Source organism: Erpetoichthys calabaricus, chromosome 4 (assembly GCF_900747795.2).
Source record: "Erpetoichthys calabaricus chromosome 4, fErpCal1.3, whole genome shotgun sequence".
Taxonomy (NCBI): Eukaryota; Metazoa; Chordata; class Cladistia; order Polypteriformes; family Polypteridae; genus Erpetoichthys; species Erpetoichthys calabaricus.
In genome coordinates, this window is record NC_041397.2 from 147710483 (window position 1) to 147735047 (window position 24565).

At 37.7% G+C, this 24565-nt stretch overlaps 1 protein-coding gene across 1 annotated transcript in view; it reads left to right on the forward strand.

Annotated features, from left to right (window-relative positions):
• The window catches only part of si:ch1073-15f19.2 (basal cell adhesion molecule), a 76107-nt gene extending 54759 nt beyond the window's left edge, over positions 1–21348 (forward strand). Inside the window, exons 12-14 of the mRNA XM_028799869.2 lie at positions 14831–15172; positions 20165–20267; positions 21063–21348. Of these exons, the coding sequence (XP_028655702.2) occupies positions 14831–15172; positions 20165–20267; positions 21063–21174 (557 nt within the window). The 3' untranslated portion in view covers positions 21175–21348. The remainder of the gene's footprint in view (positions 1–14830; positions 15173–20164; positions 20268–21062) is intronic.
• Positions 21349–24565: the final 3217 nt, after the last annotated feature.

Consider the following 24565-nt stretch of genomic DNA (forward strand, 5'->3'; position numbering starts at 1 on the left):
ATATATATATATATATATATATATATATATATATATATAGTGCATTCGGAAAGTATTCACAGCACATCACTTTTTCCACATTTTGTTATGTTACAGCCTTATTCCAAAATGGATTAAATTCATTTTTTTCCTCAGAATTCTACACACAACACCCTATAATGACAACGTGAAAAAAGTTTACTTGAGATTTTTGCAAATTTATTAAGAATAAAAAAATTGAGAAAGCACAAGTACATAAGTATTCACAGCCTTTGCCGTGAAGCTCAAAATTGAGCTCAGGTTCATCCTGTTTCACCTGATCATCCTTGAGATGTTTCTGCAGCTTAATTGGAGTCCACCTGTGGTAAATTCAGTTGACTGGACATGATTTGGAAAGGCACACACCTGTCTATATAAGGTCCCACAGTTGACAGTTCATGTCAGAGCACAAACCAAGCATGAAGTCAAAGGAATTGTCTGTAGACCTCCGAGACAGGATTGTCTCGAGGCGCAAATCTGGGGAAGGTTACAGAAAAATTTCTGCTGCTTTGAAGGTCCCAATGAGCACAGTGGCCTCCATCATCCGTAAGTGGAAGAAGTTCGAAACCACCAGGACTCTTCCTAGAGCTGGCCGGCCATTTAAACTGAGCGATCGGGGGAGAAGGGCCTTAGTCAGGGAGGTGACCAAGAACCAGATGGTCACTCTGTCAGAGCTCCAGAGGTCCTCTGTGGAGAGACAAGAACCTTCCAGAAGGACAACCATCTCTGCAGCAATCCACCAATCAGGCCTGTATGGTAGAGTGGCCAGACGGAAGCCACTCCTTAGTAAAAGGCACATGGCAGCCCACCTGGAGTTTGCCAAAAGGCACCTGAAGGACTCTCAGACAATGAGAAAGAAAATTCTCTGGTCTGATGAGACAAAGCTTGAACTCTTTGGTGTGAATGCCAGACGTCACGTTTGGAGAAAACCTGGCACCGCTCATCACCAGGCCAATACCATCCCTACAGTGAAGCATGGTGGTGGCAGCATCATGCTGTGGGGATGTTTTTCAGCAGCAGCAACTGGGTGACTAGTCAGGATAAAGGGAAAGATGACTGCAGCAATGTACAGAGACATCCTGGATGAAAACCTGCTCCAGAGCGCTCTTGACCTCAGACTGGGGCGATGGTTCATCTTTCAGCAGGACAACGACCCTAAGCACACAGCCAAGATATCAAAGGAATGGCTTCAGGACAACTCTGTGAATGTCCTTGAGTGGCCCAGCCAGAGCCCAGACTTGAATCTGATTGAACATCTCTGGAGAGATCTTAAAATGGCTGTGCACCGACGCTTCCCATCCAACCTGATGGAGCTTGAGAGATGCTGCAAAAAGGAATGGGCGAAACTGGCCAAGGATAGGTGTGCCAAGCTTGTGGCATCATATTCAAAAAGACTTGAGGCTGTAATTGCTGCCAAAGGTGCATCGACAAAGTATTGAGCAAAAGCTGTGAATACTTATGTACATGGGATTTCTCAGTTTTTTTATTTTTAATAAATTTGCAAAAACCTCAAGTAAACTTTTTTCACATTGTCATTATGGGGTGTTGTGTGTAGAATTCTGAGGAAAAAAATGAATTTAATCCATTTTGGAATAAGGCTGTAACATAAGAAAATGTGGAAAAAGTGATGCGCTGTGAATACTTTCTGGATGCACTGTATATATATATATATATATATATATATATATATATATATATATATATATATATATTTCTATGCTTTCTGCTAATGTATGTCAACTCTAAGGTAATTCATCAATATTCATGAGTGGGGAGATCCTTCAATGAAGAATACATTGGCAAACAAAAAGCTGTAAAGGCAGTGTTAGAATGAACTGAACGGAATCATTGCTTTAATTGAGTGATAGTGATTACAATGTGAATTGGTCATTAAAAATTGACATAGAAATTGATGCATGATACGGCACTGTATAACTAAATCGCCATTGATATGCCTAATCAATTCTGTCACTTGGAGCATTACCATGGTGCTATAGTTCCTGTGTGGCAAAATACAAAATAACTGTGATCATTGTAAAGGACAAGCAAGACATTAGTCCCCTTAGCATTGTTCACAATGCTTAATAGCCTTGAGACAAGACTTTGACTTTCTTTAATGTTTTCCAGCCAAAGCCCAGACTTAAACTGCATAGAAAATCTGTGTAGAGACCTGAAGACAGCACTGTTATGATCTGAGGGAGTCTTGAAAGCACAGGTACAAAGTACTTCCAAAAAGTTGCCCACTAGTGGGGGAGAAAATACCATCAAAAACCCAGACTAGAATATGTGGCTTCAAAAGAGAGGCCATTTTTTAAATAATCCATTTCGCCGTTTCAGTCTCCGTGGGAGCGATTGGGTAGCCACAGGGAGTTGATGAGGTAATTGGGGCGAGTTGCACCTTTATGTGAGGGTACGATCATTCTCAATTGCTTAATCCAGTGGTGTGCGATTGAGAAGCTGAGCCCACAGAGCCTTATAAGAAAGGGCCAGCACAGAGAAAAAAGCAAGAGACGTAGAAGAGACTTAGAAGAGACGTGAAAGGCTTGGAGAGCAAGAGTGTGGCATTGGGGGCAGTGAAAGTGAGTGGACAAGCCAGCTAGCTGGCTGATGAAAGAGGTCAGCGTGGTCAGGGGTCCTATGAGGAGAGAAGGATTGGTGCTCAAGGGACAGATCGTGCCTACTGATGATGTGAAAGACTGGTATAGATCATGGAGGAGTCCACCAGTCCACCCTAGGGATCCAAGGGACGACTGCGTGTGTGAGAAGGAAGACAGGAGGACAACTGACCGTGAGTGGTCTGGCAGACGCCAGTGGAGGCAGCCAAGATGGGGGTCAGTAGTGTGAGGACCGCGGCGGCTGAAGTCTCTTCAGCTGAGCAAACCATGGGTGAGCTGGAGAGACTGGAAAGGAGCTGTGGTTGGCTGGTGGGACCCCAATGTCTGTTGCAGGATTTTTAGTCTTGTTTTAGTCTTGCTTTAACTGTTTGAAATATTTATCTTTTTATGGATTATTTATTGAAACACTTTTGAGCACTGCACTTTACTATGGACACAGTTTTGACTATTTTTTAAATAAAAGCACTTTTGTACTTTTCACCTTCCCCTTGCTTCGTTTGCTGTCCTAATTGTCCAGCTCATCCGGTTACATTACCGACATTGTTAGGATGGAGAGGCTCCCATATGAGAAGATGACCCGCATCGTCACAGAATCCCAAAGAGCCAAAAGCAAATCTTTATGAAATAAAAGATTTATTTTCACAAAAGGCTGTTCAAGCCCCAAACATCTGAAGAGTAAAAAGAGATGCCTGAAAAGGCAAGGCAATACATAGTGAACAAAGTCCCAACACAGAATCCACAAATTGTTTTTGAAAACAGAGCAGAGGTTCAACAAACAGCAATAAACAAAGGCCCAATCTGAAATCCAGAGGCAATCTCAAAAAATCAATAATCACAGTCCCAAATTGAAATCCAAAGATGAAGTTGAAAAACAAAGCACAGGGTCGAAAATCCATAAAACACAAGCAATTGCAATAACATAGAAACTCACCAAAACTCTCCACTTCCTAGCACGTTCAATGAACCACAAGTAATGATGAGGAGGCTGTTCCTAGCAGTGATCGGCAGGTGACTCTGGCCCTTTTGGGACCACCCACAAAGCACAATGGACATAACTAATGCCCTTTCCCTTTTCTAAAATACATACAGAAAAATATACATAATAATAAAATAAACATTAATACAGTTTAATGGTACAAAATTATACAAGACAGGCATGAAACTTAACTGTGAACAACAACCAAGGGGAAAATGCTGGTGGAAACATGACAGGCACTTTACAGACGCCTCCTGTACAAGTAAATGGAGCTTGAGAGGTTCTGCCAGGAACTAAACAGCAAACAATTAATTTAATTTAATTTAGAGGTCCACTCCACGCTTCATGCTTGTTCCAAGGCATATGCCTCAGGTGATGCCAGCGAGTACAAAAAATCCACATAAAATCTACGCAGAGCTATTAGAGAAGCCAAGAAGAAATACAGTCTTAAACTGGAAGGTCATTGAACTACTGCTGATACTCAGAGTATGTGGTAGGGATTGGGAAACATCACAGGCTACAGAGAAAGAAGTACAGGGTTGACCACTGACAGCCATTTCTCTCCAGGTGAGTTCAACAAAGTCTATGCCCTCTTTAAAACCCACACCACCAAGTCAGTGGGCAGGAAGGGGGCCCATGAAGGTTCAATGCCCCCATTCACAATATCATCCACAGATGCGGAAGTCTCTGAGGAGGATAAACCTCCAGAAGGCAGCCAGCCCTGACAGCATCACTGGACGTGCACTCAAAGCTTGTGCTTCAACCCTGTCTCATGTTCTGGCCGACATATTTAACCTCTCCTTTATGCAAGCCACAATCCCCACTTGCTACAAAACAACTACCATTATTCATCTGTAAAAGAAGGACAAAACTAACTGTCTCAATGACTACCGACTCATTGCAGTGACTCCTATTGTGATGAAATACTTCAAGAGAATTATTATGAGCCACATTCAGACATTAATACCCGACACAATGGACCCACTACAGTTTGCATAAGGACCAAACAGGTCGACAGGTAATGCAGTTATCGCAGCATTGCATACAGTTCTTACACACCTAGAGAACAAGGACGGCTATGCCTGATTGCTGTTTATTGATTATTGCTCAGTTTTTAACACTGTGATGCCAGCTAAGCTCACCAACAAGCTCTCCACTCTAAGTGCGCCACCTGCTCTCTGTAACTGGGTCCTGGACTTTTTAACAGGCAGACCTCAGTCAGTCAGGCTGGGAAACAACATTTCGAAAATAATAATCATAAACAGAGGAACCCCACAAGGATGTGTTTTGAGTCCCATGCTGTACTCACTCTTCACTCATGACTGTGTCATTTCCCAGCATTACACCAGTATTATTAAATTTGCAGACCACCATCATTGGACTAATTTCTGGGGTTGACGAGTCAGCATACAGGAGGGAGGTGGCTGGCCTTGTGAAGTGGTGTCAGGTCTCTTTCTTAACACCAGCAAAATGAGAGAGATGATTATTGACAAACATTGGAAGAGAGGACAGCACCCATTTATGTACATTGAAGAGACTGAGGTGAAGAGAGAGGTCACATTTAAATTTCCTGGCATTAACATTTCTAAGGATCTCATTTAGATCTACCATGTCACAGACCTGACAGGGAAAGCCCAACAGCGTTTGTATTTTCTGAGAAGGCTGAAGAAGTTTGGAATTCCAAGCACTATGATCAGCAACCTCTACAAATCAAATGTACAATATAGAGAATCCTTACCTACTCCATCACAGTATGGTTTGGGATCAGTACACACGGGACCACAAGGCTATAGAATGAGAGATTAAATTGGCACAAAATATCATTGGAGCAGCACTCCCTGCACTTGAGGACATTGATAACACCAGAGTTCTCAGGAGAGCCCATAATATTATTAAAGACCCAACCCACCCACTACATGAACGTTTCATATTGCTGCCATCAGGAAGATGCTATAAGAGCATAGCGACTAGAACATCAAGACTAAAAGATAGCTTTTTCTCTTATGCCATCAGGCTTGTAAATAGAAACCATCCACTGCACCTCCCCTCAGCACTGCTAGTGCATGTCTGGAGGATGGAAGGCCATCTTGAGACCATATAACTGCAGAGTTTACATCAAATCATTTATTTATTTGTGCATATGCTCTTACTTCTGTTTGTTTTTGCATTTCTTTTTCACTTGAGTGTTTTTATTTATTGTTGTGTATTCTTGTCTGTTGTTATGTATTCTTGTTTATTGCTGGAGGACTCACAGAATAAGATTTTCATTGCACTGAGTACAATAAAGTTGAAGAAAAAAAAGTTAAAACTGCACAAGTCCAGATGTTTGAAGCTTTTAGGAACTTACCCAAGGAGACACAAACTGTAATTGCTGCCAAATTGGTTAAATAGTATAGACTGATGTGCAAAATTGGAAAATTTATCCATTTAAAATTAATTCCATTCAGAGTCTGAATTCTTTCTGAAACTGCTCTATGTGTAGTGTAATATTCTCTTATGTCCCTTGTGTCTTCTGGGTGGTTATGATGTCATGGTGTCTGAGACCCCCACAACCCTGGCTATATATCTTGCTAGGAAATAGGTCTCAGGAGCAACTCATTGGAGTTTATAGGACTCAATTGTGAGTATTGTTTTTTCATTTGGATTTGTAAGATTTTTTTTTCTCTCTTTATTGCATATGGCTATGGATTGTGATTTGGGACTTGTTAGCTTTGGATTTTTTTCAGGCAACTCCTGTTTGATCTTTTTCAGCATTTTAGTTGTATTTTCTATTTCTGAGTTTTCTCATTTATATAAAATTCTTGTTTCAGATTGTCACTTAATGGTAGACTTTTTTCTCAGTGTCTTTGGATATTTTAGAATGTTAAAAGCATTTTGAACTTTAAATGACATTTTCCCCATTTTGTGCCTGGTCAGATAGTATACGTGGGGATACTGGTTGGGGTGATATCATTTTGGAATGGCCAGTGGAGATGCTCGCCTGTATTTGTAGCTTATTAGGAGGCCATACACTGTTTTCTATTTTTGTGCTGCTCCCACATAACAAAGAGATGATAAGCAAAGATAAGTCCACACCTTTTGTGATTGGTAGTCTCAAACATAACAAAATGGGAGCGGCCCTCAAAATGCTACACAAAAACCAGCCCAGGGCCTTCACCAACCTGCTCATTTGAGGTCCACCCCAATCCAGCCTATTGAAATTAACTGCTGGCTTCCAGCATAGCAGGCCTCAAAAATTGAAAGCTTACAATTTACTTACTTTTTAGCTCAAACAGACTACAAGTCCTAAAAAATGCAGAAATGCCTTATATGGAAGTCAAAGTTGTGAAAAACACTACCTTGTAAAGACAATTTTAAATTGTATTCTTCATAATTGATTTACAAAAATAGAAGAAATAATAAAAATGATCAAAATACCTAAAAAAATATGCCTAAAATGAAATCTGAGGCAAACAAGTCCCAAAACATTTATTCACAAGGAAGAAACTAAGGGCAAAGCAGAAATGACTGAAAAAACTGAAAATCTAAATGAAAAACACAATATTTTCAGAACCCTAAACAACTTCAGTACTCTGGGTCTCACTTCTTATTAGAAAAAATAGCAATCATGACATCAGGGTGACCCCACCTCCTCTGGCTCTACACATAAAACATAAATAAGATAACAATATAGAAAATAATAAATTAAAATTAACAAATACAACAATAAAACAAAAAAATACACATAAATTCAAACTGGTACATAACGATGTCTCTGCAGCAACCTGCCGGACCAAGAAGCACCAGAGGGGACATTCATCTTAAGCTTATACTGTAAATGCTTCCTGAACTTTGGTTTACTCTGAGGGACATGTTCATGTATCTACTGTATATGCCGGTCAAGGATGATCATCTACTACCTTGAGGATTGGAATCAAACTATTCTTAGAGTCCTTGCACATTACCTGAAACCCCATTGAAAATGATGAAGTAACACCAACTCTAAAATGAGTCCTTCTAACAGTGACTCAGAGTGACTTTATCCAATCTCAGAGAAGAAGTCTTGACCAAAGAACAGAGCCTTAAAATCTTGTGTTCATAAAGAATTAAAGTGTAGGCCTCACCGTTCCCAAGTAACCTACTCAGAAACTTAAGTTGCAGGCTTATGACCTGCACAGGCACAATAATGGAGCAAAGTGTTTAAACTCAAAGATCTTCACAAGAGGAGAGAGGAAAAAAAATGCAAAAAAATTCTAGTCAATGAAAACTAAAGAAAGAAAATAAATAATATATTTAAAAACAAAATGCAATACTTGTGTGCCAGTAATGCATGAAAGGCATAGTTTGCATATCAGAGACTCTTGAATTTAGGTTTGGGGGCTCCCAAACTATAAAGGCTGAACTAGGTTGGGAATATCTTTAGGTTTACTAGCAGAGGAAAGCCAAACCTAGATGGTCTCAGGAACCATTCCTCAGTACTTTCCACATGCTAACCCCTTAGGATTACCGCAAAGAAGCCCATAATTGGCCTTGCCTATGTACATTATGAAACATGTAGCACAAGAATATTTCTGATAAACCTTTCCTTTAAAGAGTATAAGGCAAATTGTATAGACTAAGATTACTTTAAAAACATGGTAGCAATAAGATTGGACAGAATATAGAGTGATAGAGAGGTAGTGTTTGAGCTTTGCATAGAGGTATACAGTAGTATGTTGTGTGCCATAAAGAAACAGAATCAGAAACAGGTTCCAGAATTGTGGGGCCTTTTTCCTTTTGTATTTATATGATTTATTTCTATTTTGTCATCTTCTTTACTAAAATAAAAAAAACAGAATTTTATACATACTGTATCTTAAATGACAGAGCCATTAACTGTACACCCTGGGTGGTGCCTTGTGCCATCCCTTTCATGCAGTATCTGATTTGATTTTCTTTAATTGTGCATTAGTGTATAGAATAATATTTGCATCAGTTTACAGTGGCAGTGTTTTTTTCAGTTAAGTTTATATGTTAATTTCACACTTGTAAATTTCAAAATTTACACAGAAATGGAAATTGCTGTATATTTTTTAGTCATTAAGAGAAGTTATTGATTAGAACTTTGACAGAGTTTCAATTACACTTTTTTAATGTTGGTTGTGGGAAGCATACGTAGCTGGTAAGAAGTTGTCAGAGGTAAGGGAACCTCTAGGATGGCATAGGTTAGGACTGAGTTATACAACAGATTTCCAGGAGCAAAGCCGGGGGGCACCACACTGCCATGAGGAAAGAACCTGAGTGTGCACTGCATGTACCCAAAGCACATTAAACAGGTGCACCAATATCAGAGATAGAGGTTCAACCCATAGGGAAGTAGGCAAATCTCCCTTAACTTGCTGGTGGGTACTAAAAGAAATACTAATATAGAGACAGAAACCAATAAAGAGACATCAGAGATGGCAATACCTTCTGGCTGCTAGATCCACATGCCAAAAGGGAATGTCGAGAATCACCTCTGATAGAGCACACACATGGGGAGCTGCCTTGGGGACTAACTCTTTAAGGGCAACATAAGAATCACAAATGTGTGGACACTAATAACTGGTACGATGAACACTAGCTTGATGCTCCAGAAGCCGTAGGAAATAGTAAAAGTAACCCTCCAATGGGGTATAAAGGTACCACACGGCCAGTTGTCTTTATAGTGCAGAGTTAGGAGGTGAGAGGGGTAACTCTCAACTGATGTGGGGAGGAATGAGCCCAGGATCTGAGAGGCTAAAGATGGAAGAAAGTGCTGTTTTGCTGTCATACCATTATAGACAAGTGGGTGAACCAGCCCACCTGGTATACACCTGTAAATGCAGGCCCAGAAGGAGAGCAGTTTTATTGATTTGGCATTGATTATTTTTTTATATTTGGGGATTTTCCCTTTTGTGTACTCAGCTATTTTTCTGTATTTTTTTCCCTCCACAGTAAATATTCTGGGTTTAAATGAAGAAACAAGAGCCCCCTATAATCTCGGTATATAACAAAATACTGAACTTTATTTTCCATTTGCACAGGATTTGAATGTGTATTTTGCAAAATGGCATGTTAAATGTATTCTCCTCATTCCCAAAATCTTTTTTTGAAAGACCTTCTACCCATTCATAGTTTTCACAGTTAATCACCACAACAGAAACTCTGTCAAGTATGAAAAGTATGTAAACTGAATTTGGTTTATATTTCTTTCAATATTAGCTTTACATTATCACGTATTAATATTTTTCTTTCAACTGTTCTTAACCCAGCATACCGTTAGGTCCATAAATATTTGGACAGAGACAACTTTTTTCTAATTTTGGTTCTGTACATTACCACAATGAATTTTAAATGAAACAACTCAGATGCAGTTGAAGTGCAGACTTTCAGCTTTAATTCAGTGGGGTGAACAAAATGATTGCATAAAAATGTGAGGCAACTAAAGCATTTTTTGAACACAATCTCTTCATTTCAGGGGCTCAAAAGTAATTGGACAATTGACTCAAAGGTTATTTCATGGGCAGGTGTGGGCAAGTCCGTCGTTATGTCATTATCAATTAAGCAGATAAAAGGCCTGGAATTGATTTGAGGTGTGGTGCTTGCATGTGGAAGATTTTGCTGTGAACAGACAACATGCGGTCAAAGGAGCTCTCCATGCAGGTGAAAGAAGCCATCCTTAAGCTGCGAAAACAGAAAAAACCCATCCTAGAAATTGCTACAATATTACGAGTGACAAAATCTACAGTTTGGTACATCTTGAGAAAGAAAGCAAGCACTGGTGAACTCAGCAACGCAAAAAGACCTGGACATCCACAGAAGACAACAGTGGTGGATGATCGCAGAATCATTTCCATGGTGAAGAGAAACCCCTTCACATCAGCCAACCAAGTGAACAACACTCTCCAGGGGGTAGGCGTATCGATATCCAAGTCTACCATAAAGAGAAGACTGCATGAAAGTAAATATAGAGGGTGCACTGCAAGGTGCAAGCCACTCATAAGCCTCAAGAATAGAAAGGCTAGATTGGACTTTGCTAAAGAACATCTAAAAAAGCCAGCACAGTTCTGGAAAAACATTCTTTGGACAGATGAAACCAAGATCAACCTCTACCAGAATGATGGCAAGAAAAAAGTATGGAGAAGGCGTGGAACAGCTCGTTATCCAAAGCATACCACATCATCTGTAAAACACGGTGGAGGTAGTGTGATGGCTTGGGCGTGCATGGCTGCCAATGGCACTGGGACACTAGTGTTTATTGATGATGTGACACAGGACAGAAGCAGCCGAATGAATTCTGAGGTGTTCAGAGACATACTGTCTGTTCAAATCCAGCTAAATGCAGTCAAACTGATTGGGCGGCGTTTCATGATACAGATAAACAATGACCCGAAACATACAGCCAAAGCAACCCAGGAGTTTATTAAAGCAAAGAAGTGGAAAATTCTTGAATTGCCAAGTCAGTCACCTGATCTTAACCCAATTGAGCATGCATTTCACTTGTTGAAGACTAAACTTCAGACAGAAAGGCCCACAAACAAACAGCAACTGAAAGCCGCTGCAGTAAAGACCTGGCAGACCATTAAAAAGGAGGAAACCCAGCATCTACTGATGTCCATGAGTTCAAGACTTCAGGCTGTCATTGCCAGCAAAGGGTTTTCAACCAAGTATTAGAAATGAACATTTTATTTCCAGTTATTTAATTTGTCCAATTACTTTTGAGCCGCTGAAATGAAGGGATTGTGTTAAAAAAATGCTTTAGTTGCCTCACATTTTTATGCAATCGTTTTGTTCACCCCACTGAATTAAAGCTGAAAGTCTGCACTTCAACTGCATCTGAGTTGTTTCATTTAAAATTCATTGTGGTAATGTACAGAACCAAAATTAGAAAAAAGTTGTCTCTGTCCAAATATTAATGGACCTAAATGTATATACAGGTAGCTCAACATTCTAGTAGCCATACGTTGTTTTAGATGTGGATAGTTATGCCAAAACTAGGACTCCTAAGTACTTCTCTTGATGTGTACTGTCAGCTTGAAATCTGTTATTCAGATAGTTATGTAAATTGCTTGTGTCACAAGGCAGGAACCAACCTTGAATCAAGCATTACTTAAGTGGCACTGATATAGTGCCAGTTTAGTCATCAAAAACCAAACACTATAAAAAACATGCAAGACTAAATTATCAAGTAATGAGGCAGCAAACATTTCATCTGAAAATTGTGTTTAAATACTCAGTCAGGAGTTGTTTTTATTTTTTTTGATGCAATGTCAGTTCCTTGTCATCAATTGTTGTTTATTCTTTATACCACCAGCACTCTTTATTCTATTTTTGGAGTTTTCTATGAACTTCTATTCCATTCTTTTTACTAAATTAACCTGTCATCCAAACAGTACATCATTCTGGCCTATTTCTTGTGTTGCATATTATCTTAGAATTGTCCTTCTATTTCCTAATTTAAAAGTTGTAGTGTTTATGAACTGCTCCTGACCCTTCTATTTAAAACTATGTTTAAAAATTCATAGGTTTTCTTATTTAGAATAGCATTCCTTCTTGTTAGCAATTTGCTAAGTGCTCATTTGCATATGTTGGATTGTATTAAACTATACTACAACCATTATCAAAACCACTTAAACCAATTTAGTGTTACAAGGAGCTGTGGCACATCTTGGAAGCATCTGTGCAAGGCTGGAGCAAACCCTGGAAGGAAACACCAGTCCCTTAGATTGCACATACCTACACAGACCCACAGGGAGTCAATGTAGAGATACACTTAACCTAACATGCATGTCCTTGGAGGTAAATCTTATGCGGATATGAGGAGAATTGAGTTAAAATTTGAATCCAATTTCCTTGGGTTCTGAGGTAGTGGGTTCTACCAGTGTGCCACTGTGCATGTGTACATTTTCTAATTTTGAGAAATACAGACGTATTTGAAAAACAATATAGTTTACCATATTTCCTTAAATTGTAGCTGCTATGGAAAATACAGGTAAAATTCTATTACAACAACTATCTTTACAACGAAATTTTCATTACAAGAAAGTGCCCAAAAGACCTGGAAATGCCTGAATGCATCATCCACAGAGCAGTTAGTTCTGTGGTCGCAGCTTAGTTGTGCACAACGATCCCCAAACAGAAACACTGTAATTTTTTTTTCTTTATTTGAACTTTCCTCGTATTGTTTTTTTGCTGTTTTTGTTTTTGGTGGTTTTCAGTGATACATTTTGCTTATTGCTCATCAACATTTGAAAAACATCCATTGGAATTTAACTCATTGTCACCTTCCTATAGAAACGGCAGACATGAAAAAACAATAACAGTTCATATTAGAAAAAAGAAAAAAACTTTACATTTTTGCAGCTCTCGATTGCGGCAAAAATAAAAAAGACGTTGCCAGTGAATTCAGAATTTCGCCATTGACACTGTCAACTTTCTTGAAAGACTGAGCAAAACAAGAAGAAAAATCTCGGGTTGCAAACATATGCAAACTGCTGCATTTGAAAACGTCAATAAACCTGTTTTTATGTGGTTCAGTGATGCTCCATCAAGAAACATTCCTATTAATGCGGCACTCCTTCAAGAAAATGCGAGGTTTCTAAACTCTATTGGGACCTCCCCCAACTGGACAACACATCAAGGAGCGTCCCGAAGTGCAATCACTGCGTCTGTGGAAGACTGTTTTGCTGTTGCTCGCTCACAGCTCTGCTGCGGCTCTTTACCGAAGCAAACAGAAAAGATCTCGATGGGCGATGCAAGGAACATTGAAAATGCAGGGAACAGTATTACTTGGTCACTAACCTGGCCACAACCCTGCCTGACTGCTGTGTCTGTGTATAGGAGAGTGGTAGATCACACTACAATAAATATCCGTACTGTTCCTGTTCCAAGCTGAATAAAGCTGGTTTTGCTAAAGTACGGAGACTAAGCCTTGTGTTTTGGGGTGCAAGACAGGGACTTATAGCACGACCCTGATGTTTTATGATTTTCTTCTGTGGTGCTTCACTGCACCACTGTGAGCCTGCTGTTGCCCTGCCCCGGCAACGGACAAACAATCTTTCACGGACGCGGCAATCGCTCTTTGGGACACACTTCAGCGTGAAATTCCCGTTGGGTGGGGAGTGTGGGGGATCCCAAAAGAGTTCAGAAACCTCACAATATGAAGAAGAAGAAAAGGATGATTCGGCTCCTGATTGATAACTGTGCTACCCACAACATGCTTCCACATTTAGATAATGTTTGCGTTGAATTCCTCCCACCCAATTGCACAGCAGTATTTCAGCCATTGGATTTCGGAAAATGTATTATTACAAGGAAATGCTGAGAATAATTCTTGTCAGCATAACTTGTAGACAGGAGGAGATTAAAATTAACACAAAAGAAGCTATTGAAATGATTGCAAACGCCTGGATGCAAGTTAAAGAAAGCACTATAGTGACAAATACAGAATCTCATTACTACAAAATATTTTTTAGGTCCCTGACAGTTCATTGTAACGGAATTCTACCTGTATAATTAAACAGAGTAATATTTTAAAATCATCCAGTAACTTCCTTTACCTCTGAGCTACAGCTTACAGTTGCTATTTACTTTGCAGTGTGATATTTTGAAATGTGAGCACTGTTTGAGTTATCCATTTGAAACTAACAGTCTTTAATTTACACATCAGAGAAAAGTTTTGAATAGAATATTGCTTAACATTTTCTAAAGTTAATTTTAAAAAATACTATTACATACTACTGATTTTGAGGACTACAGAACATACAGTAGAATTTATACAGAAAGTTAGCATTTGTGTTTGAAATGAACACTAGGGATTCATCACAGCTGTAAAAAATGAATGGATTTGTCTACTCAGGATGGTGTGATTAGAAAAAAAAATACGCAGCAGAAGGGAGCTACTGTTTTTTGAGGTATGATGAAAATGCAGAAGATAATTGTGAAGAACAAACACAGCCGCTTAGAGTTAGACATTCTACTACACTTCTCGTAAACCCTCATTCACATTGTCACATTCATACACATTTCTCTGTACAGTACTGGATTACTTCAGTTTATCAAACCTGAATGAGATTTTTGACAAGTACCTGTTATAACCACTAAAAATTCAAAAACAAGAACACTTCTATTAAATAACAAGTGGACATAACTTATTTACTGTAAGAATACAAAGTGAATGAAAACTAAAATTACTTTTAATTTGTCTAATTGCTAATACTGCATTACTCTATTACTTTATCAGGTAACATAATGCCATTGACGAATATACCAGACACTCCTGGGACAACTTTGAATGGATACAATTCTTCACAAGTAGCAAGAACATCTTATATTCAGAAAACAGAAGATAAATCTGGGATTACGACATCTCCATCCAACATTATAACTCGCTATACAACTGTAGACCCAGAAGGAAAAACAGCTTCTACTGAAACATCATCCCAGTTCACTCTCACTAATGTAACACTCTTAAAGGAAAATCCAAACTCCTCTGCTCTATTGTCAACTCGTGACAATGCTAATTTAATTCTATCAGTGAATGCTGTATCCATATACAAGAATGAAACCACTGACCCAGTAAATGGTATGTATATATTGGTATAACATGTTTGCATTATTTTTCTTCCAATTGCTTCAGTCACATTTTGAAATGACAAATTTATGTGTTTAAAGAAATTCAGTTTTATTAGTCTTTTGATATTCAAATTAAAAGAAATATTATGACAAGAAAATCATCAACAGCCATGTGGTCTGTGATACACAATTCTGCTACAAGCTTTTATATACACACATTATAACAACAAACTAGAACAAATACATATCAGGGCAGAGAGGTGACACAATGGTTAGCACTGGTGTCTCATAAATATTGTGACCTGGGTTTAAATCATGCATCAAGTTGCTGTCTCTGTCTAGTTTACACATTCTCCACATTTTTGCATTATGGTAAATGCAGTAATAAGTCCCTCAGCATGAGCAAAGTGGAGGAGCTGACTGTGGACTTCGGTACACCTGGAAGGGTCATGTGACTTTTACCATTAATAGATTAGAAAGAATGGGGAACTTTTCAGTTTTTATGGTCTACATTCTAGATTTCTTGTTGTGAATATTGTGGTTTGAAGGAAGTGTTTTTGAGCAGACTCCATACCCAAGTAAAGCCAAGAAGGCTTTATAATTATAAAAATGTCATACAAAGGAAAGGCACAGGCTGTTTGAGAGATAAAATATAAAAATGATAGGAAAACAATAAACCCTATCCCCCTGGCACTAAGTAAATAAAGTTAATCCACATCTGTCAAGTAAGGTGACAGGCTCATGTGTCTGTAACCCCATTTATTTCCTGCTTGTTTACTTCTGCCAACTATCTCTTTTTTCTCTGGTTTATTTTCTTTCTTCCAGTTGCACCTTTGATGCTACTGTACCTCCTCATTTCTTGTCTAGAATAAGGAAACCTCTTATGTCCCCTCCTGGAACTCTTTTTCATGAAAAGCCAAGCCATTATTTCTGAGTTCAGGAGAGGGTGAGGAAACTCCTGGAGTCATCCTGTAAGATCCCTTCCTATTGGACTCAGACATCACTGTGGTCATGGATTCCAACATTCTGTTAAAAGGCCCGAGAATCCTCTAAACATATAATTGTAATTGGGAAGAGAGTAGCATACAGAAACCGAATGCATGGAAGATTTGAGGCATACTTCCTACAGTATCCTGAGGTTACACTGGTGCTCACGGAGTAATTAGCTCCATGACTTCTTACCCAATATTGGAGTGCTGGTCTCCCTATCTGTTGTGGTCATTAATGTCCTAACTACCTAATTCTTGTCACTGATTCGCAGCACCAACACAATTACCTTCTCTGCCAGGCCTCGTTTTACTACATATTATCCTTATATATTAATTATATTCTGCTCTTATTATTTTCAGTTTACCACTCTATGCTCTATATATCCAGCCTGCATTATGATCATGTCCGTCCACATTCATCTCACTCTTATTGAGAATTAAATAATTCACGATTTTGTTAATTGGTATAATAAACCATTTCTGCAGGTTAATAGGTCAAAACAAAAGAACTAATCTTTTATTTTAGAAAAAAAACCCACCATTTGTCCACAAGAAACAATCATCAAACACCTGAAAGTTGCTGAAACTTGCTGAAAGTTATAAATATCTTGGGACTATCATAGACTCAAAGCTAACTTTCAATCAAAATGCAGAAGCAGACACCAAAAAGGGGCACCAGCACCTCTACTGTCTATAGAAGCTGAATCTTTTCAATTAACATTATGTCATCTTATGTCATGTTATGTTGACTAGGATGGAAATGTTAGCAACAAAAAAATCACATTGTAGAAAAGAGCAGTAAAATAACAAGGCCCTAAATGTCAAATCTGACAGATCCATTTACTAGACAATCCTTGGAGGAAGCAGAGTGTATTCTCTCAAACAGAATTCACCCACCATATTCACATTTCCACCTGTTGCCTTCAGATCACAGGCTCAGGCTTCCAAGGATAAAATAAAACACATTATCGTAACTTCATTCCAGCTTTTACTTGAACAAAAATCTACAGGCTTAGCTTGGAGGTTGAACAGCTGTCCTTCTTATCGGTCATTTGTCAAATCTTTATGTTTTTAAGATTTTTATATTTAATATATGTAATCTGGTAAAATGTCAAAAGTACTGAATTATTTTCACTACTACTATTTATTTATTTATACAATGTTTGTTTTGATGTCTGAATTTGTGCTTGTAGTGTTTAATGTGATGTCTTTCTCTCTTTATAAAAACCCCTCCTGGCAAATCAAAATTCTCTTTTTGAAAATGAATTTGAACTGAATTGATTTAAAATTAATTAATGCAGCTTGTCCTCATGAGCACTTTCAGACTCTGGCTAGCACTGTTAGCTGCTGTACTGCTTGCAAGTGTCAATTAATAGGATAATTAATGTCATTTTAAACCTTGTAGCAACCCACCTAATGTCAGCTACCACTGTTCACCATAACATGGTTTCCTCTTACCCAAGTCTATCATCACTGAAATTGGTGATTAATGTTCTGGGAAATGACATGAATGCACCTTTGAAAAAGATGCTTTGAATTAAAAAAATACATTCATAAAAAATATTTTTTCTTAGGTTCCTTGCAGCACTTATCGTTTAAGTTAATGTTCTTTGGAACTAGATTCCAGAGAATTATCCAACAAATGAAGCAAGACATACATACGCAATCTGTGCCCAAAAGCAACAACAATTGCAGCAAACTGGTGTTTAAAAATTGTACAAAAAGAAACTTTACATTCTAGGAAATTCTTGTTTTAGCTTGTTAGTGTTTTTAATCCTCAAAAAAAAAGAAACAGTTACATCTTGTTGAATTTTACATTCCTAACCATGTCACAGATCAAAATATTTTGCTAATGACCAATCTACATACTTGATGTGCTTATTGTGTAAAAATAACCTTAGATATCCTACAAACAAAACCAAGCTGTTGCTGGATGTACTTACTTCAGTGTTTATAGAATACAAAGATAGTGAGGTGATGGACAAATTCGAGCGCCAAAGCGACCCCAATCACACAGAAGAAGTACAATTACAAAGAAAATAGCAACCGAAAATATTTTGACCAACGTGCATATCATTTTGTCATTGCAATTCACTGGTTGTACATATACATTACGTGGTCACTATGTTAAAAAAAAAATCCCACAGTAAACTAACGGATGGCTAGACAGCTGTAAGAATCTGGGGAGCTCAGATTCATTTATAGAAACAGAGAATCTCAATGACCTGGGATGTCCTATTATTATAGTAAGTTAGCTCTGCTGGCATCATGGGATGAACTGAGGATTCATTAGGCAGAAGCAAATTTAAGGGTGGAGTATGGATGGAAAAAAAACCTAACAAGAAGTAGTATGGCATTTCCTTAAGCATGTTCGACTGCTTCTATCGAACTCTAGCTCTGTCATTGCTTTCCATGAGAGAAGAACATGTTTGGAATGCTTCCTATTAAAGAGAGACAGAGACATAATTTGACATCTTACATTTTATTTACTCTAAACATTTTTTTGAAATTTAACAGCAACATTTAACAAGTACATAAAGAAATGCCAAATAATCCTGCACAACTGGCCTAACCAGGCCTACCTAGATCTTCATCCCTGTATCTCAAACCTATTTTAGTCAATCAATTGCCCAAAGAAGTGAAGGTAGGAGATTTCCAGGGCAACCTTCACCCACAAGGAAACAACAGACAGCATGATTTATAGGTTGAGTGTTAACAGCCCCTTGTTTTTAACTAAATTGATATTTCTGTAAAAATGAACTGAACAGGACAATATAGTCAGTGGTTAACAAGAATTCAATGGGTGCAAAAAATAAATTAGCCTCTCACATGAAAATGAAATTATATCTAATTCAAAAATGACCACCATGTACCTTATACTGTATGTAGCATATAAGCTGCATTACTTGCCAAAAGTAAACATTAGCTTTTCATTCTAAAGTCAAGTAGGCAAGCATGTTAATAATAAATAAAGCTTTGTGAAACAACAACCATGCAGTCGTTGTGGGACTCCTGTGAACCATCTGTATTGCCAATGGTTATGCTGATGAATGTAGTTACTAAAGTCTGGCAGAGGCCTTTAAAGAGCAAATAAAGTCTGCATGAACTGCAGCTTAATTCACAAAATATCTTTGAAATAAGCATCCAAATCAAACTGACTACACAAATTCAAAATAGTTAATTCAAAAAATGGCATTGAAAAGATTTTTTGAGAGAAACTAGTTTTCTCAAACAAATGAAAGAATTTCAGTTTGAAGCAAAGTTCAGACAATGATGGGGCAAGCAGCTAATTATTAAATAAATTGCCCACCACAACATTATAATCATGGGTGGCAATGTCCCTTAGGATAAAGCAAAAATAGTATACAAAATGTTAAAACCTTATAATTTACTTTTAATCCATGTAAACTATGGCACCTCATTCAAGAAATTCCTTTATCAGTAATCAATGCAACTCTTCAGTCTTGTCTGTGCTAATTGACATCATAAACGTCTGACAGTCCAAAGAGAATGCTAATCAACATTTTTCAGTATATATCATCTGTATTTTTGCTGCAACCTTTTTTAATACTAGTTCTATCCTCTGAAGCCAACATTTGAACAGGAAGAGGGCCTCAGCTGACTTATGTCACTTGGCTATTAAGGCATCCATAAAGGCAATTTCTAAACACTGAATATCACCACCCTGTACTATTTTAACCAGATTTGGTCAGCCTAAACCACATAGAAGCTTTTATTAAGCCTTTCACTGAAAATGAAGTGTCTGTGTGTGTGTGTCTATGTGGTTGTTATGTCTTAGTTATATACCACTTGGTATGGGATTCGTCAAAGCAGTGCTAATGTTTGTGATGTGCCACCTGTTGGATTGAAAGATGCAATGGATTTTATTACTTCATGCATTACATTATACATCTAATAGATGGTGCACTGCTAACATTTTCTTTTATTAAAGCATCAATAATCATTAACGATATGTCTCTAATCATAATATATTCCTATTTTATTTTTTCAAGGACGCTCTGAAGTAAGACAGTTTTTGGCTTTTGTCATTATTCCTGTAACCATTTGTGTAACTTTGGTTATTATAATGATCAAAAGACATCTGTGGCTAAAGAGGTAAGTTGGTCTTCAAACACCTACTGTACAATTTTAACAAAAAACACAATAATATTAAGCTGTTTTGTAAAATGTTTACTAATTGGTTGTTCAAAAATATTTTTAAACGTATTTCTTATCAATTTTTCTCATTTTTCTACAAGTCTATCTGCATAGGGCAATATGTTAAAGGTCATAATTTGAAATAAGACACTTTGAATATATGGCAAGCTATCATGAATTTGATAAGTCTACCACCATGATAAAAAGGTAGCCTGATATTCATAATTAACAGATGAAAAAGCAAAAATGTTGTCAAGAAAGAGCAGAAGTTAGATCCAGACCGGCAAGAATATTATCAAAGCACCAAAACCCAAGACATTAACCAAAAATTAGAGTTGAAAACCAAAGCAAGCCCTAACTACCAAAAACAAATCTTTAGCTAGCTAGAACCATGAGAGTTTTGAGTAAAAATTTTGGACACCATGAGTAGCACACAATCAAACTAAATAGTCTCTAGGCGATGACACCAGGACAAGCAATGTCAGGACAGCACAAAAAAATATAACAATTATAATTATCAAATGGCCAGAATCACTGAAATAACAAGGATTTTTTAAGAGCAATAAAATAGCCAAGATGAAACATGTTTTGATGTACTGTATACATATGGTTATAAATTAATTGTCAAATATTACATCTGATTTTAATTTTGGGAAGTTTTATTTTAATACTTTGTTTTGGAATCTTTTACTTTGGTTATATGATTTATTTTAATATTCTTCCTTTAATTTTTTTTATCTCTTTCTGCTGTAGTCTGGATGCTCCTCCACCATTTAAACCACCACCTCCACCTATAAAATATAAACATGTTGATGGATATGATATGAAAGAAATTATTAAAGAATCACCTGTGGTAAACTGGTAAAAAATACTGTGATTTTTTTTTCATCATTTGTATCTGAACAACTGTAACTTCAGAAATGTATCGAGTTTTATTAAAAAATATATTCAGTTTGTTTGTGTAACATTCTCAGAAAGTCTTATGCAACCTTAAATTCATTTTTTTGTCCTGTGACTTGAATTTTATTTCTTAAGGGCAATTTTATTTTTCTGTAAATTAACATTATTTTAATTTGTATTTTTTAAATTGTGTATATATATATATATATATATATATATATATATATATATATATATATATATATATATATATTGTGAGATTTTGCCGGCTATTTATCCCAGCCAATACCCCCAGGCCTCCAGATGGAGCCCTCCTTGCAGCATGGAGGTACCCCGAATGCCAACAGGGAATTATGGACATTGGACTTTTAATGCACAGCCCTGCTGGATACCACGGGGACCACCAGAAGTCACTGCAGGGAGGCCCAGGGATTGTTATTTGCACCATAACCTGGAAGTGTGTCTTAATCACAGAGACACAAGTAATGACATGCTTCTGGGGTGGTGAAGAAAAAGATTTTTATCTGACCCGGAAGTGCCCCATGTCACGTGGACAGAGAAGGCGAAACACTTCCGGGTCAAGGACTATAAAAGGACGATGGGAAATCCCAGACGCTCAGCTGAGCTGGGTGGAAGGGTAGCAACGCGTCTGGGAGTGGAGGATTGTGATTATTGATTTATTAAGTATTGTGGAGTGGAGGGTGCTTTGTGCATATTTATTATTATGATAAATTCATTTTGGACTTTTATCTGGTGTCTGACATCTCGTCTGAGGGTTCAAGAGGTCACGGGGACCCTTAAACTGTCACTATATATATATATATATATATATACATATACATATATATATATATATATATATATATATATATATATATATATATATATATATATATACTGAGTTAATGAAACATTTAAAATTTACTCACTACTGAAGATGTTGAATTATATGCTAATTTTTTGTAAATAATATTAAATAAAAACTATATTTCTAGAGCCAAATGTTGCAAAATTAATTTGACAAATTTTGTCATCATAGTTAAGGACCTTGGACCCATAGGTAGATCAAATTAGCTGCTGGCTTTTGTAGTCTACTTGTCATAAAGCACTAATTTGCATTGATACAAGAGTCTCCAATTCAAGTATTATTATTCTGGAGATGATACAGAAATAAAGATGACTGAAGAAATGAAAGATGTAGGTATAGAACTGAAAACAGGAAAGATACTACTAAGGGATGCTGCGCCAAAGAATGAGATATGGGTTCATTTTACTAGAATATCTATGTATAAAGCGGGAACAGTGCTAAAATTCATCTGTTTCTTAGCATACCTTAGCTTTTCTTAATTAACCTGCAGTGTAGATATTAGGGCAGCTGTACCTTATTTGCAACCTTAATTCCTAAACTTGACCCTAGACTCTTTGATCCTGGATTAACCAGTATTCCAATGCCACAGAAGTTAGGGCCACATGACAAATTCATTGAAAGAAGATCAATGAACATTTTTTTTTTTGCAAAAGAAAAAGCTCTAAGTGTGATCATAATAACCTACTTCTGAAATCACAACCTTTAGTCAAAGCCAAAGAAGCAGTGTATATCTCAGAGATGAGAGAACCATATATGTCATTTAACTAAAGCAGTACTGTAAAATATTCTTTCTGTAAATAAGCAAGAGGCTTTTTCAGCGCTGATGGTGGTGCAGCCTACAGACTGTAGTTATGTGCTACATATGTCAGCAGTGCCATAAGTCAGATTGCTGTTGCAAATTAGCTTCAAATTGTAGATCCCAAGAGCTCTGAAGGAAACTCTGCTGCTTGCTGAGGGTTCCTAACAAAGCACTCTATCATGTTTGAATCATAAAATTCTCCTTCTACCAAGAGAGCAAAAAAACTGCTGATGTTCAAATAGTCCTTAGTAATTTCTTCTGTGCCTGCTACTTTGTGAGAACCTTGTTTTATTTTTAAAAGAGCTCCCTTTGGGTTTGACGCACTTTGTTAAATTTTAAAAGAGAAAATAGAGATATTTATGAATATTGCATGTTATTTACTAGTAGAATGCCAAATGCAGAAGTTGAAGTTGGTTAACAAATAATGTAACATTCTCAAATTTGCTTTATCCAATTAAGGGTCAAAGGTAGTAGAGCCTATACTTGCAGCCCTGCCTTTAAGAATGGAACCAGACATTTCCCAGTGCCAGCTCGTTATATGTGCCCACTTATATGCATACTGCCACAAAAGGCCAATATTGACTCATTAATTAGTCTAACACACACATTTTTGGGATGTGGAAGGAAAACTGGGGGACCTGGAAGAAAAAGAAAAAAAATAAAACAAACACAAACATTGGGAAAATGTGAAAACTACACATGGAGTCAGCACTGTTCCTGTAGTTAAAATAATGAAGCTTTAATATCTGTATTTCAGAACAGACGTTCTGGTGAAGAAAATATAAAGTGTTTTTTTAAAAAGCCAATAGAAGCTGCTTCAGCTTCATGAATCAGTAGCCTGTTTTAGGTCTCTGTGACCTTAGTTTAAAGTAGTGTTTCTTGGCTTCCATCTTAAATATACTGTATTTCCCTTAATTTTTACTAGTACCCTCAGATGTGTGATTCATTGTAAAAAGACTTCTGAGTAATCAGCTTTATTACTGCCTTTGAGAATTTTGAAGAATAGGATTGGGTCTGGGCGGCACAGTGGCGCAGTGGGTAGCGCTGCTGCCTTGCAGTTGGGAGACCTGGGGACCCGGGTTCGCTTCCCGGGTCCTCCCTGCGTGGAGTTTGCATGTTGTCTGCGTGGGTTTCCTCCGGGCGCTCCGGTTTCCGTCCACAGACATGCAGGTTAGGTGGATTGGCGATTCTAAATTGGCCCTAGTGTGTGCTTGGTGTGTTTGTGTGTGTCCTGCGGTGGGTTGGCACCCTGCCCAGGATTGATTCCTGCCTTGTGCCCTGTGTTAGCTGGGATTGGCTCCAGCAGACCCCCGTGACCCTGTGTTTGGATTCAGCGGGTTGGAAAATGGATGGATGGATGGATTGGGTCTCCAAACAGCCTGTACTGAAGACTAAAGAGGTTTAATTATCTTAGCCTGTTGGAGTAGGACATACCCTTTAGTACAGGGATGCTCATGTTTCCTTTTTACACTGCCGTGTCTTTTTTGTAGTGCAGCACTGCAGATATAGTCTGCATTTTTAGCCTTTTTTAAGCCTTTTTCCCTTCTAACTTAACACATAGATATGCACACATTACTAATGCACATATGGATAAAATGGCAATGTGTAGCAGCATTGACTAAATGAATCATAGAGTCAAATTATTCAAGATGACTGCTTATCCTCAAGGTTTTAGGAGACTTATGGTAA